At 35.8% G+C, this 16,450-nt stretch overlaps 2 protein-coding genes and 1 long non-coding RNA gene across 3 annotated transcripts in view; all 3 read left to right on the forward strand.

Moving 5' to 3' along the window:
- Positions 1–16,450, forward strand: part of LOC147071847 (uncharacterized) — a 383,531-nt gene that overhangs the window by 335,348 nt on the left and 31,733 nt on the right. The gene's annotated exons all lie outside the window — the stretch shown is intronic.
- LOC147071851 (uncharacterized) overlaps positions 1–16,450 on the forward strand; it is a 386,436-nt gene that overhangs the window by 144,946 nt on the left and 225,040 nt on the right. The gene's annotated exons all lie outside the window — the stretch shown is intronic.
- Positions 10,806–14,118, forward strand: LOC147071857 (uncharacterized). Its single transcript, XM_085946344.1, has one exon. The coding sequence runs from the start codon at positions 10,894–10,896 to the stop codon at positions 13,147–13,149; it is 2,256 nt and encodes a 751-aa protein (XP_085802470.1). The 5' UTR covers positions 10,806–10,893; the 3' UTR covers positions 13,150–14,118.

A 16,450-nucleotide genomic window follows, 5' to 3' on the forward strand; every position in this document is an offset into this window, starting at 1 on the left:
GCGGGCCGTGCATGATGCTTTATTGCAAGGCTCTAAAGTAGTTGTGGAGTTCGGGAAAGCAACGCAGGGGCATGGACGACCCGAATTCATCAGGGAGTTGAAGACTATTTCGAATGTGAATGAATTCTACTGTCTCTTTGCGATTAAAAATGACAATCAGCTTTACATCGATAGCGATTTGACTATTCACTCTAAAGCGTTTGCAGAGATAAGCGATGCCGACAGATCGACAATAGCGGCATTATCAAATCGGGTGAAGAACAAGGAAGTGAACCTGGGAGAGTTTAATGAGTATCTTCGCCCCTTCCAGAAAGAGTGCAGACTCAGATTTGAGCGATACAGAGCAAACTCAGAGAGTTTTCTAAAAGAAACTTTTGGTGTTACCGATTTGACTGATATTCAACTCGGAAATGGACGATTGGGAAATGTCAAACCGAAAGAAATGGACAGGCTCGAACAAGTCGTGAAAAACTATTTTCACAATGGTAACGAGGAGTTAATGAAATTAGTCAACAGATTTGCTGAGACATTCGAAGCATCAAACATTACAGAATATTGCGCCATTGGAGAGTACGCGGCTCGGCAAGTGGACATAGAGGTGGCCAAGAGACTGAATGCCGATCCGGATCCGCCGAGAGAGACAGGCGTCACGTCGCGAGAACACTATACTGATGAAGTGGCAAAAGAACTTATGCAGGATGAAGAAGAATTTAATTATATGCGTAACCAATTTAGTGAACTTCGTGATACGGTTGAGACTGTGAATACCGGTCATACCAGATTCAATAACTCTATGGCTGCTGCAAATCAATATGATAAATATAGCTTGCTCCCTAATGTAAATTCGGAAAATAATTTGAGTATTGAGATGTATTTCAATATAGCCACAGAAATGGCAGGAGGAGCGATCTCTGACATTGAGTGGACTCAGGATAGATCTTCTCTGAAATGCACTTTCATTTCGGAAAAGTATGGAGAGACAGCGATAACATTCGATAACTTGGCCAACCGGACATCGGTTATCGCCACTCTTACAGCTGCAAATGAGAATGACTGCATATGTATTATACTCTGTTGAACCAAATAAGGACATAATATACATAATGACATACCACCCTGGTTTTTGTTAGGCAAAAGTTTTATTGGAGGTTGATGAAGTAAATTTTCGCTATTTATTATTTTATGGAATAATTAAATTTTCATATCATAGTTATTGGAGATAACAACAATTTGTTATTTTTTCGAAGTGAACCTTTTTTACATGTGACGAACAAATGTCATTGTCGAAAATCGACAGAAAACAGAAAACGCTGACAATAATGAACATTATGAAAAGAGGTAGCAAAACAATAAGTTTCACTTTGGTTCCTTGTGCTCACATATATTTTTTTTATCAAATCTTTTATTTGAAATGTTTTATTATCTTCTTCGTCAGAATAATCAAGATTTACTTTTCAGTTCAATGTCAGTAGATTACATTATATTTTTTTGAATCATAATATATTATAATATAAAATTATGTATAAAACGATAATAATTATCTTTTCTTTTACTGTTACAGCCATTATATTTTTTTAATCTTTCTTAAGCAGTTTCGTTAGTCGGTTTCCAACTGAATTTTTACAGACGAAATGTGTATTTGGTTTATACACAGAATGTGTGATAGAAATTAAGAATTAGGTTGTTATCAAAATTTAATTACCTACCTACTGTGTCTGTATGTATTCTTATCATACACGACATTTGGAAATTCAAGGTTCAAGTCTCGCATTGGTTTGAAAATTGTCACAAACAAAACCAACGTTTTGTGTAATAGCACCTGTCCTGATCCAGATTTCCCTCGGGATGATTAGCGACGGGCAAAACATCAAAAGCGTTGACAGCTTCAAATACCTGGGAGTACACATCACAGTAGATGGCATTTTCCAAAGAGGAACAGGAATAGCTGGAGCAACATTAAATTAGATGCGGAGTGTCTGGGACTCGCGACTATACTTGATCAAAACCAAATGCCACCTATTCGATCCTTACATTCTGATGGTGCTGCTTTACAGTAGTGAATCATGGCATCTTAGGAAGACTCAGAGGAGCCGTATACTGAGCTTCGAAAACAGAAGTTTGTGATGGATACTGGGTATGCGGTGGATGGTATGACTTTAAGAGTAATGAGAAGATAAGGGAACGATCCAAGCGGACTCTCATCACGCCGAGAGTGAAGAGGCGACGTTAGGCCTGGCTCGGCCACGTACCGCGGATGCTAGAAGAGAATCTCAACCTGGCTTACCTATTCTTCAAGCGGATTGTATACGGCAATGCTAAGAAGTCTGGCGACCGACAGTTATTCTTGAAGGCGCCGTGTGGTGTGGTGGCCGAAGAAGAAGAATATATGATAATATTATATAATAGTACCTACGTATAAAAATAAATAGAACGGTAAATACCTACATATGAGTAACGATTGAGATAATAATTGATAAAGTAGCTACTATGACGTAAGTTATATTGGTATGTATTTATTTTATAATAAATTAAACATAAACATTTTTTGAATATCGCAGTTGCCATCTTGGCTTACATATCATGCTACTTCATCTGCCAAGATAGAATTAGTCACAAACCCAATATTATAAAATTTCAACAGTATCCCTAACTGTAAGCATATATTCTTCTTTTTTTTTCTTTTGACCATATCTGATTCTAATATGATCATAATATGGTCCTTCTCAGAGTTGAGGTTTGTATTAACAGGTTTTTTTGTTTTTTTTTTTTAAGAGAAATGGATGTTAGCCACTTGCTCAACCTATTAGGTATATTCTCTGACTCCAAACACAATATGTGTATTTGTCAGACCGAGGATTCGAACCTGTGACCCACGACATCTTTATGCTGATGCGTAAGCCGCTCGGCCATCGCGGAACATATTTAAGAATTCAGTCAATATTAATTTATAAAATGAGAAATAGGACCAGGCTCAGGAAATAAAAACAAAAATTAAGATGCCTTTCTGAAAATAAGACTTCTCCTTAGCAATCGAGACCCTAACCTATATCAGAGACAGTGTATGGTTCGCTGTTATGTTCTCTCAATTCTTTTCTCTGACATGGAAGAATGAACGCATTGAATAAAAAACGAAAATAATTTTACTTGAAAAGTAGTTTTTTATAAGCTTATTTATTATGCAATAAAATTTCTTGTTTTGATGATATAGCTGTCATCATTTTATTTACTTATAAAAAAAAATATTATCCAAAAAAGACAAACAATTATTATTTGATTGCTTTAGCTAGGTTTCCACATTCTATATCATAGGGAAATAATAAAGAAACCACAACACCACATACTGTTTTGGAATTTAGTGTTATTTGTTTATTTTAAGACCATTGGGTTTTTTACTGTTATAAATATTTTGGACAAACCATACAATAACAACATCCAATCCAGTGATGTCTATAGTTGATTTACTTTAAATTTTGGATTCTTTGTTTCTTCTAACACCTACAATCTTCTTCATATCGATGGGAATGGGAAGAAGTAAAAAATGTTTCACTGTGCATAATATAATAACTAGGTACCTACTATCGATTAACGATTAACGCATATTGTTAATTATTGCAGCTTGAATTATTTAACCATGTTTCTTATGCTCACGATAACTGAGTGGTAGGTGCATGGCCCCCACATCCTGAAGCAGGGCCCCCAGGCCAGGATCTTTGGCGGGCCTCCCTACCTATCGGGCAGTCTGACGTTCTACAGTGGCGTTTTCCAAATGAAATTTAGTGTATTTTAACACATTGAATTATGAAGTTGTCAGCTATCAACACATAGCAACCAAAAATTGCATCGCACAACCATATATTTTAAAATGGTAATAACCCCAAAGTACAATTAATAGCGCCTTTTATTACTATTAGAGCAAATTTAAGATGTGTGTCGACCCGCCACGCCGAGCCCCCCCTGAGCACGGGCCCCTAGGCTAGAGCCCTGTCAGCCCCCCCTTTGTGGGGGCCATGGGTAGGTGTCCGCTTATAATATTGTGGGTCCCGGTTCGAGTCCCGGGTTTGAAAAATTAATAAGTTGTTTTTCAATGTATGTTGGGTCCCTGAGTCGAATCGAGGAAATTGAGAAACGACTGAGAAATTTTGCAAAGTATTAAAAACACAAAACTACAGTACCTCGGCCACGTTATAAGATGACAAATCTACAGTATTCCACAACTTGTTATCCAAAGATAGATCAATGTTACACAGCAGAGGATGATTGGTACGAGTGCAGATCCACCAAACTGTCTAAGGTAGCATATGATAGAGAAAAGATCGTAACGGGGGTAGACGACTTCCGACAGGGGAAGAATCAATAGATATTTAATGGTAAACACTAGAGGTGAGTTAGAAATACTTCAGTCACCAGTTTGCGTACTCAAATTTCGGAATATACTACCCATACTCAGTACGTGTGGCCCAATATAGTTGTTACAAAATACTTAGAAGTTCCTTCTCGCCGTCCGCTAGCTAGTTGGTACTGTTGGTACGTATGACATCATCGCCGCGGACGCCGCGACTCGCTATGACTCGACTATGTTTAAACAATAGGTGATAAATTTTGTGTAATTATTGGACCAAATTAATATTCCCTTGCGAATACGGTGATGTATTATGATGATTGATGACAGCTCAAAACATGTTTGAAATAAAAAATCCATTGTATATTCATTCATTCAAGAATATTATATTTTATAACCTAACATAAAAACAATTCATAAATTTAAAATGTGTTTAAAATCTATATATATAAAACAAAGTCGGGTTACTTACACCATTTATAACTCAAGAACGGGTGGACCGATTTTTCTAATCTTTGATTTGTTGGATTTATCTCCGCCCCGAATAGAAATATAATATCATACATTTGATTGACTGATTTTGATGAATTTTTTTTGTTCATCTCGGCCTCAAGAAATTGCGCGCATTGGAAAAGTAAGAAAATCACAAAAAAAAACAAAATCCAAAACATTCAAGGCGCATTGCAACGTGGAGTATTGCAATTCAGTGAAGTCCATCAAATACATCTGCAAATATGTCACCAAAGGCAGCGATATGGCGGTTTTTGGCATTCAAACTCCCAATACCAACGATGAAATCACGCACTATCAAGTAGGTAGATATGTGAGCTGCAATGAAGCGATTTGGTGTATTTTCCCATTCCCCATTCATTAATGTTATCCTACTGCCGTACATTTGGTGGTGCATCTGGAGAATGGTCAACGAGTTTATTTCAATGCATCGAATGTTGCTCAACTTGCTGAAATACCTCCAGCGACAATATTGACCAGTTTCTTTTCGATTTGCCAAAGTGATCCGTTTGCACGAACGTTGCTCTACTCTTCATCGAAGAAATTTCAACGTCGGAAGCAAGGCATCATCCGGATGTACGTTCTACTGATGCTCTTGGTCGCATTTACACAGTTCATCCGAAGAATGACGAATGCTTCTACTTGCGTTTGTTGCTGGTGAATGTTCGTGGGCCGACATCATTTGAATCACTTCGAACTGTCAATGGTGTAGTGTGCCCAACATGCTTTTGCTTTTGATCGAAGACATGTGTTACCTCGTGTGCGGCAGTTTATTAGTCAAGTTAGGAATGTATTAGGTATTCATTTTAATTGTTCAAACACGCGCGTTAACATCATTTTACTCCCTACTTCAATTATAGTTTGTCAATTTATGGCTACGGCCATATGTTGTAGCTTAACCATTGGGGAATGCCAAAAGAAATGGCGTATTTCAAAAAAACACTACCTTATTCTTAGGTCAATAATTATTATAAAGCAATCATTATTCGTAAGATGTTTATCACACTTGAATGGTCAAAGACATAGCTTATAATGAGTATCTTTAGAATTATCTTCAAATGTGTTAATCTTGCCCATTTTTTGAATAATAATGGCCCAATTCTTGTCAAATTTGGGATCACAGAGATTATCAATATAATTTTTTATCTTAAATATTTCACTATAATAATGTCGATATAAATTATACTGATGGTTTTATAAATGCGTTTAAAAATTAATAAATGTAAAAAATCTTAGCACCACTGCACATTTATGTACTGAAATATGACTATATTCTAAAACATGAGAGGGAGAGGTTTAAAAGAATACTATTTTATGTAATAAAAATACTTTATGCAGTCATAAAATGTTTAAAATAAATATAACGGATAATAAGGCTTCAAAATTATATAAATAGATTATCTACAACGTTTAAGGTATGTCCAGGATCATGCTTTGAAAATAGAAAAAAAGCTCATTTTGACCCACGCTGAGCACGTCCGCCCTTAATAAAAAACTGAATTTAATTCAGCTAATAAGTTAACACAATATTTCTCGATTCTGAGGCGGTACGAAGTTCGACAGGTCAGCTAGTTTTATAATAAATGGACATTTCAAAAAGCCCAGCTCAGTATATATTTAGCGATTCTATTGAAGCCGATAATATTTGAAATACTAATATGGAGTTAGTTTTAGTTCCAGCTGAGTACGAAACTTATGTTATATCGTATACGAACGCCAAACGCTCTATATCATGGGTGGCCAACCCGCGGCCGCATGCGGCCCACTGGGTGTCAACTTGTAGCCCGTGGAGCAGTGAGAAAATAAAAATAATATCAAATGCTGCCGTTAGATGTGCTAATTTCGCAAATTGAGATTTGTATAAGCTCAAGATTTTAAAAAGCACTGTGCTTTTTGCTGCATTTGCAACGCCATTCTCGGTAGACGTGAATTTATTACCGGGAAATTTGCAAATGGAACATTGTGAAATATGTTGCGATGAATAGTTAAAGGAGAAATTCCATCAGGTTGATTTGGAAGAGTTTTACAAAACATATTTGGATAAGGAGAAATTTCCTGCACTTTACAAATATGTTCTAATGATGACTTCGCTATTTGGAAACACTTACACGTGTGAACAGCTTTTTAGTCGGATGAAGCATATCAAATCCCGAGTGAGAACACGAATCACTGACGTGCATTTGGAAAACTGTTTGCATGTAGGAACTACCTCACTCGATATCGATATTGATGCACTTAGATCTGCAACACAAAATCAAACTTCTCACTAAAATTTATTATTATTACAACGTTTTTCTTAGGTCGTATTATTATTTGTCCGGTGGTTGTTTGTCCGGTACAAATCTTGCAATCGATTTTTAACTAACTTCCCGACTAGCTAGGCATTTGAAACTTTTAGAATATATCAGAACACGATGCCAATATATTTTTTAAATATTTTTAGCCATCTTTAAGTAGAATTGAATTCATTTTTAGTTAATTCTGTTTTGTATGAAAAGTTATTTCGATACCATTATTGGTTGCTAGGGGGTCCTAGCAACTAAATTATTAAATAATATATACGTGCGTTACTGTGGAAATCAATATGAAATGACATTTCATTATTCAGTATTTCTATCAAGTACAATTTTTTTTGATCGTTCAAGCTAGTCAAGTCAAGTTTATAATATGATTCAACAGAAAATTTAAAAACATTGTATATAAAAAGTTCTTTTTATCTTGTAATTATTTTTATATTAAGTATTTTGTTTATTTTTTATTATTTAAAAAAAGTCTAATCTAATAAATATGTTTGATTCTCATTTTAGTTTTATTTTATTAATATATATTTCTTTTTTGTTTTGTAAAATAAAACAAATCGGTTGTGTGGCCCGGTAGGATATCTCATTTTTAGAATCTGGCCCGGCTGCTGAAAAGGTTGGCCACCCATGCTCTATATAGTATTCCAAATACTAGTAAGTATTTTGGAACAAGTTTCGATACTAGTATTTTTTTTATACTGGTAGTAAGTATACTAAGTCTTCAAAATCGACCAGTTTTCCCACCTCTAGAAACACGCAGATATAATTTGATCAATGAATTAGTCTGATGATTAATTCTTTTGAGGTTATCGCGAAATAAAAAAATATTTTTTTACTAAATTATCTTTTCCCTGTCTTTATCTTAAAAAATCACAACCACAAGTTATTTTTAAAAATCATAATAATCTGTGGTATTATAATTTTTTTGCACTTGCAAAAAAATAGATATAATGTCGACCACTTGCAATAAAAGTGACACAACTCAAATATTATATTTAATTTAGTTATTAAATTTTCTTATCGGTGCTAGTTGTTGATAGTCGTCATATCTTGTGGTGCAATATTCTGGAGTCAGCATTAGCTTTTTCAAGTCGTTTTCTCCAGTTCGTTCTTTCCTCCTCCAATCTGAAATCCCGATCGTTGGCACATCCTGGTCCACGCCATCCAATCAGCGCCAGCAACTAATCGAACAACGAAAGCAACTAACCAAGTTGGGAAATTTTTATGGGTTAAATAAATCATCAAAAAACAATAATCATATGTGTGGTTATTACTAGTAGAGACCAAAGTGATGCAAGCACCATCCTTCATTTTTATACTTGTCTCCAAATATTGCTCTCAGGATCTTTTGTTCATTGTTTATGGTACATTTACCTACCCGTTATAAATTAGTAGGACCCGGTAGAGCCGTTTTAACCAATAGTGAATAGATTGAGTAGACGCAGTGCCTGGGACCTATGAATCTTTTAGGGTCTAGAATATTAAATTTCACTTAATTAATAAATGCAAAAACAAATAATCCTAAACAAGAAAAAAATTGGTGTGTGTACTTATGTGCGCGCGTTAGAAGTTATACTTCTTTGGCGTAACAAAACAAAACTTGTGATAACCTAGATTCTTTGACTAGCTCTTAATTATCTTGTTAAATTACACACTCAAGAAAAAGGACCGCTTATTGGAACGCCGTTAGTTTATTTCTATACACTTTAACTTATATTACTAAATTATATAATTATTTATCGTTGTTTTTATTTTCAAAGTAACAACTGCTACTATGATGTTTAATACTTTGGACGCGGAAGACGCACACGGTGCGTAATGACCACGCGGCCGATCGATGTAATTAACGTGCATTTTAAAGAGGGCAATTAAAATCTCATTATCTATTCAGCAGCGAAAGCGTTAATAGTATGTTTACGTAAGGAATTGCAAATGGCCGACAATAATAAATTCGCTGCCTAGGCAACGGAACAATTCTAAACTATAATATTATACTGTATAATCGTTACGATTGGAGTATCAAACTGTGGTGTAATGGTAGTGCGTTTGGCTGTTAACCAAACAATCTGTGTTTCGAATCCAATCGAGTGCGTTTTTTTCATGTGAAAAAATAAATTATGTGTTACATGTCACACGCCAAAAATACACTGATCTGATTTCCCAAACGCGCCAAAAGAAGTATAACTTCAAAAACAAATAATTTATTTTATACAGTAAAATAAAGTTTCAAAAACAAAATGCACAGGACACCATTGAAAATGTCTGTCTTTAGGGAGCGCATTGTCTAGTCTTACACCCCTCGCGAATGGTGTTTGATATGCTTGAGTTTAGGAAACAGTTCTGACCCAGAATAGGCACGTAGGTAATTGACAGACGCATATAAATTTTAATTCTTTAGGGCGCTAGGATTGGATACCATCCCTCCTGATAGCAGGCAAAAATGTCTCAAGAGCAGAAGTGGCGTATGATATTCAAGAGAGTGAAAAGTGAGCATGCCTTGTAGAAAGGCAGTCGGAAAGTAATCGTTTGACGAATTATTGAAAGGAAAATAATTATATGTCTTAAAATAAAGAAATCGAAAAAATTTCTTCTGGACACACTCTAAAATAAGCTTTTAGGAAACTTCATAAGGACTCCAGATAATAGACCTGTATTCAAGAATACTACGCACTAACGAGATGTAGGGTATCCGTATGACATTTGGATTCTTGAATGGTTTGTCTTGTCGCATGATGAATCCTAGAAGCTTGCTTGCACATAGAGTTGTATGTGAGTGAATAATAGCATTAATCAGATATCACTATTTGTAGGCTCATGCGTTTAAATTACACGCTATAATACACGCAAAGTATACACCTTCCAAAAATTGTGTCAATATAACTAAGGACCAAGAAGAGTGGAGGGAGCTAGTGAGGCATTTGAGGATTGACCCGACTGATATTTTGTAATCATGGAAAAAGAGCAATATGTTTCATGTTAAATTATTATTAAATATGTACAGCATCTATTATTATGAATCAATGAAACTGTTTTTCTACATTTTTCAGTAGGAGTATGTTCATGATACCTACACAACTCAAAAGTTTAACTGGCATTACACTATAATAATTACAAGATAAAAAGAAGCAACGCACTCAACCCTGTCGCGATTAGTCGGAAATCTGTGACTGGACACGTATTTAAAAATCGGCCAGTTTTTGCGATCGTTAACAGTCATTAACAGCCATAACTACCCGATTGTTGTCAACATCATTTTTACGTTTTGTTTGTTAAGTTATTTTGAGATGAAGCGGAGTAAAGTGGGAGTACTGCTGCGGAAGTAATAAGATTAGGTAAGGTACACATGAGGTCATAAGAGGTGTAAGAGAGAATCACAGTGGGTCGAAGACGTATGGTGATTAGTCCGCCCATCAGCCATTACATTAATTGCAGTGGCTGGCCGTAATAATATGCCATTATAATAAAAATAACAAATAATAAGAAGGTATAATATACAATCTGGCGAGAATATTAATTAATCACAGAATAATCATAATACAATATTCTTGCTATAATCTGAGTTGAAAATTTTTTCAGTTGTGGCACTATTATTGTGATAGATGATATGTATGTACTTATATGATATTTATTATTCAGTGTATTTAAAGAGTATTGCTGTCAATTGGTTTCATACAGTTGACAATCAGTATTGTATTAAAAACCCTTCATCCACATAGTGAAAATTTTCAAACATAAAAGTTAGAAATGGGCTCCAATAATTCGCACCACGATATCAACCTGAATACTACTGACATTCCAAACGACAAAGAGTTTATCAACGAATGGAAGGAGTCTTGCAAGAAAAAGTTTCGAAACTTCTACTACCATTTGGGAAACAGAATTTGGGACAAGTTCGATTATCCAGCTCATGACCAACATCTCCTTCAGAAAATAGCTATACCTCTGTTTGGGAAACCAATGGATGAAAATTTAAGCTTGGATCTCACTGATGAGCAAAAGACATTAGTTCATGAAATCAGAGACAAATGCATCACGCACAGCGTAGATGCGTCTCAAATTCGCATGGCAGTCATATTTGTTTTTGTCTACGTGGATAGAAATTACCAATCAATTCTCCCAGTATTTAGAATCATATCTCATTCGGGAGAAACGTTCGATAATATTCCTGATAATATATTTATTGACCATCTGGGGCGGGTTTATGAGAATTGGGCTAAATATAAGGCCGAAAACACCCTCAACATGGCGAGACTGTGCGTTCCTGAAAACGGATATTATGCGTCCCAAAGTAATTACGAATTTTTAGACCAAAGTTCACGGGGGCAACTATTGAACACGCTAGATCATTACTCCACAGCTTCTAATATAGCGACGGGACTAGTCATGGTAGTAGGCGTTTTATTGAGCTTCTTTCCTCCTACGGCTCCCATTGGAGCCACTGTTATATTGGGAAGCACGATTGCCGGGGCACCGGGTGCCATTTACGGTGTTGGGAGGAGTGTAAACCAACTGGTCGACAGGGCTGGTCATGAGCAGAGCATCAGTTTGGCTGATTCTGAGGCCAGGCAGTGTTGGCTACTCACCGCTTCGAGTCTTTTGTCCATCGGTCCGATGGCTGCGGGTAAAGTACTCGCCGTGGGGGCGGAGGGCGGTCGGGTGGCTTCCGCTTTGACCAGAGCGGTGGTCACAACGCTCAACGTCACCACCTCTACCGTGGCGGGGCTCGGGATAATCAACTCTATATATGAATTGGCTCACAAAAACGAGATCACCTCACTCGATATTGTTCAATTGACGACATCCATTTTCTTCTTCTCTCACAGTCTGGTCACAGCGAAGACAGCCAGTAGTATGATTCGTAATGCGCAGGAGAGGCAACTCACTAAAATGAGAAACGGCCTGTCAAGTGAGCAACAGGCTATACATGATGTGCTCTTACGAGGTACTAAAGAAGTCGTAGAACACGGAAAAGTACGAGAGATGCATGGACGAGCTCAGTTCATCAGGGAGATGAAAAAAATTGATAATGTGGATGAATTCTACAGTCATTTTGGAATCAAAACCGATGGCCAACTATATATCAACAGTGAACTGACGATTCACCCGAAAGCATTTCTACAAATGAGTGAAGCCGACAGATTGTCCATGCTGAATCTATCGAGGCGTTTAAAAGACAATGAAATAACTTTACCACAATTTAATAGAGAGGCGGCGCCTATTCAGAAAGAATACAGACTCCGGCTCGATCGCCAAAGGGTGGATGCTGAGATATATCTCAAAAAACATTTTGCAGTCGAAGATTTGGCAGATATTGAACTCGGAGGAAATCGATTGGGCGCTTTGAAGCCAGCGGAGATTGACAGACTGGAACAAGTGGTGAAAAATTCATTTCATAATGGTGATCGTGAATTTTTGCAGTTGGCTGACAAATTTGCTCAAAAACAAGGGGTATCAAATCTTACAGAATATTGTGCCGCAGGAGAGTATGCTGTCAGAAAAGTCGAGTTAGAAGTGACTAAAAGACGAACTGGAAACCCGAACCCATCTAGACCGCCAGGTATCAAAGCAAAAGACTTCTATAAATCCCAAGTGGTAGCGGAGATATTGGGTGACGAGAGTAAGATGAATGAGATGCACGATACTTTTAATCAACTGCGAGCGGAGGTAGACGCTGTTAACACGGGTCACCCGAAGTTCAACAACTCTATGGCTGCGGCGAATCATTACGATAAACATCCCTTCTTCCCGAAGGTCGATCCGGTGAATAATTTGAGTTGCGAGTCTTATTTCAATATTGCTACAGAAATGGCAGGAGGGCCGGTCACCGACATTAAATGGACCCAAGACGGCTCAACTCTGAAATGCACTTTTATCTCGGAGAAGTATGGCGCCACTGCGATAAGATATGATAACTTGGCCAACCGCACTTCAGTTATTGCAACACTCATGGCTACAGATGTAAATGAGATTAGATTAATCAATCCGACAACTAGTAACTGAAGGTACAAAAGGTCTCACTCTAAAATCATAAAAACCAAGACAATTAATTGCATGACTATGGATTGAATTGAATATTACATAGGTAGGTAATATACCGATATAATTATGTAGTAATAGGCTAAATAAATATGCTTCGCTTCAATCATTAAAGTTTTCAATTTTATTCTCCTCTTTCTCTCTGGTTTCCTGATAAATAATTAATGTAATAAGTATATTTTTTATTTCTCGCAGGATAAATTTGTTACAGAAATGTTGGTGATAGTTCGCCATAGAAAATAAATACCTATATACTGCCAAAGTAAAAATAATATTATCCAAATAATTTAGTATTAGAAAAACAATTTGACCCAAAAATTTGGAAGAAAAACCTTCTATCCTGTGATTCTCAATGTTTCAAGTATCAAGTTAGTTATCAAGTCTACATGAAATTCATGTTAATACTCAGAGATTGGAGACTCAGTTCAATCTCTTTGGTTATACAAATATTAATTTTTATTACCTACATTTTAACATTTTATGGAAAAAAATAATTCAATAAGTAATTAATTTAGGAGTACTTAAGTATTTTGCTTACAATTTATTTGCGTTTTGTTTATAAGAAAATAAAACATAATAAGTATACTTGCAAGATTTTCTGAAAATTCAATTTACTACAAATTTTTTTCAGTTATTAAAGGCATCATATTTAAATCGTGACATATTTTTCATTTCAATTTTTTTTTCCTAGTCAACATGTGCAATATTGTTCATGTAAATACAGGCCACGACAGTAACCGTAGCAATAATCCTATTTACTGTGTCTAATACTCTAATAGCTGCACACTCGAAGAATTCTCATATGTGCATGTTCAACGTTCAATTATTGTTTCACAATGTTATGTACCAGTGATGTGTGGTCCACAGATACTGAAGATGCGGCACATTCTAAGATATTCATATATTATTCAATAAAGAAACCGCTAAACTACAGTTTTTTTTATTAAAATCGGTGGAAATGAACCAATGTCATTATGAAAATATATATAATATTAAATATTATGGACAAAATATTTACTATAAGTACCTACCTGTATATTATTACTGTGTAACAATGTATGAAATCCGTGAGTCCGCATGACGCAAGCAACTCACGATTCGGATCCATGCACTTCTTAATTCCTTTCATTAGCTATATTGATTTCATAAGATATATTGTACATCAATCTTCTGTAGTAATATGAAGTAAGCCTGCATAAGTGAAAAAATCTATCAATGCAAAATGATATTGCTCGATGTCTTGTATTGTTAGGAACGTGATAAAATAAACATATTTATAGCCTTGCCATTATATCTTGGTTATGGACATCATAACGGTGATCTGGGGAACTACGGACCCCTTTTAGGTATAAATCTACGCACCTGACCCACTAGTCTGCGCATACAGCGCTATAAAATCGTAGCCAAGGTATGATGGTTCTAATAGTCTGTAGTTGCTAATTCTATTACAAAGCTTCTTTCATTTAAACAACTAGGTATAATATACTATAAAGTTTTTAGTTTATTTTATACAAAATAATAATAGTTTGGTGATTACCCACCTAATAAAAAAAGTTTGTTGATGGCCGAGCGGCTTATAATATTGTGGGCCCTAGGTTTGATTCCTGGGTCGGGCAAATACACATACTGTATTTCAATTTGTGTTTGGAGTCAGGGGTACGGTTATGTTCAACCATCGCATTAAATAATATGTCTTAAGTTAAAATTATATTGATTATTATATTAATTAAGGCGTCGCGAGTCACTTGGTTTCTATAAAATGGGGTGACGACTTGAAAAAGGTTAGGAATGTGACTTGCGGAAATAATTCTCTTTCTAAAATCACATAAAATGTGCTCATTTTCCGTTTCGAGCAAACTATTGAAATTATTCCAGTTTGGGAAAAAAATGTGGTAAGTCTATGTATGTTATTTTAGAGAATATCTATTCTACACATAAATTCATTATCAATAGTAACTGGGTTGATCGTCTGCTCTCCACTCTTCTCGATCTCAGTTATTCTTCCATCAAATTTGATGATTTCGAAGATCCAGAGGGTTTCGGATGAACATGTGTCCCTATCACTTACGACAATATTTGTTCAAAGATTATTTACTCGCCGAGCTACATGCCCGGCCCACTGCCAGTGTTGCCAAGTCAAAATTTTTAATTTCAGTAGAATGTGTAAAAAAAATTCAGTAGATTCGACAAAATATCAGTAGATTTCTGTTTTAGGAAAAAAATTTCGCCGCGGGCCGCAGGTTCCCAATTTTTCATAGTCGGCTTGTTTTTTTTAGGAGAAATATTTTGCCAGGAAAAATATTTCGTCGCGGGCCGCAGGTTCCCAGATTTTCATAGTTGGCTTGTTTTTTTAGGAGAAAAATTTCGAAGTTCCCAAGTTTTCAAAGATGGCTAATTTTTTTCCCGGCTGGTGGGAATTTTGTGAAATGGAGAAATATCAGTAGATTTCAGAAAATATCAGTAGATTCAGTATATTGCCAAAAATATCAGTAGATCTACTGAAATTTCAGTAGACATGGCAACGCTGCCCACTGCCATCATCCGAGGTGTCCGGGTGCGATTATCAGTGAAGTCACAATAATATCCATGTATATGTTAAGTCTAAAAACATGAATTCTCAGGACAGCTATTTGTACATTTGGCTTTCTGTGGTAAATCAGATTATGTTTTTAAATTTTAGTAAAATGTTTGTAAATTCTCTACAAACTAAAACTTAAAAAACATTCCTGATTTACCACAGAAAACCATCCAACCCAGCTGCCATGAGAATTGATATTTTTAGACTTATCTAACACATTCAAGCCATACACTCATATATTGAAGTAATTTTTCGGGGCCTGTTCTAAAAGTCTGGGTGTTGTGATTATTTTACTTCTATTACTACTACACTACTATCATTGGACGTCATGGCCTGTTGTAGTGTTAATAAGTGGAACTAATACTACATATTGTTTTATTAAATTTTAATACAATGCATTTCCACCAAGAATTGACGGTTAACACAATAAAAGACAAAACTTATTAACTATTTTGTATTTGTACTATTGCACACCATTATATTATTCATCTCGATTCAACTGAACTCCGAGTTGTTCCACTGTGGATCAAACTCTCCTTTGCTATTTCTTTTTATGTATTTATGTATAATCGAAATTTTCCAAATAATACAACTGAAAATTACCTTCAGTGAGTTTTATAACTCATTATCACTGTCTATTGAATGTAAAGGAAGGGAGGCCAGGCCGTTGGTAAGGATTTCTGTTAC

This window comes from Rhyacophila brunnea, unplaced genomic scaffold, assembly GCF_057557595.1.
Source record: "Rhyacophila brunnea isolate RB1 unplaced genomic scaffold, BYU_Rbru_1.0 scaffold_2, whole genome shotgun sequence".
NCBI lineage: Eukaryota > Metazoa > Arthropoda > Insecta > Trichoptera > Rhyacophilidae > Rhyacophila > Rhyacophila brunnea.

Bases quoted from the DNA above. Each gene is read 5' to 3' on its own strand.
- LOC147071857 (XM_085946344.1), top strand. From the start codon at position 10,894: ATGGGCTCCAATAATTCGCACCACGATATCAACCTGAATACTACTGAC.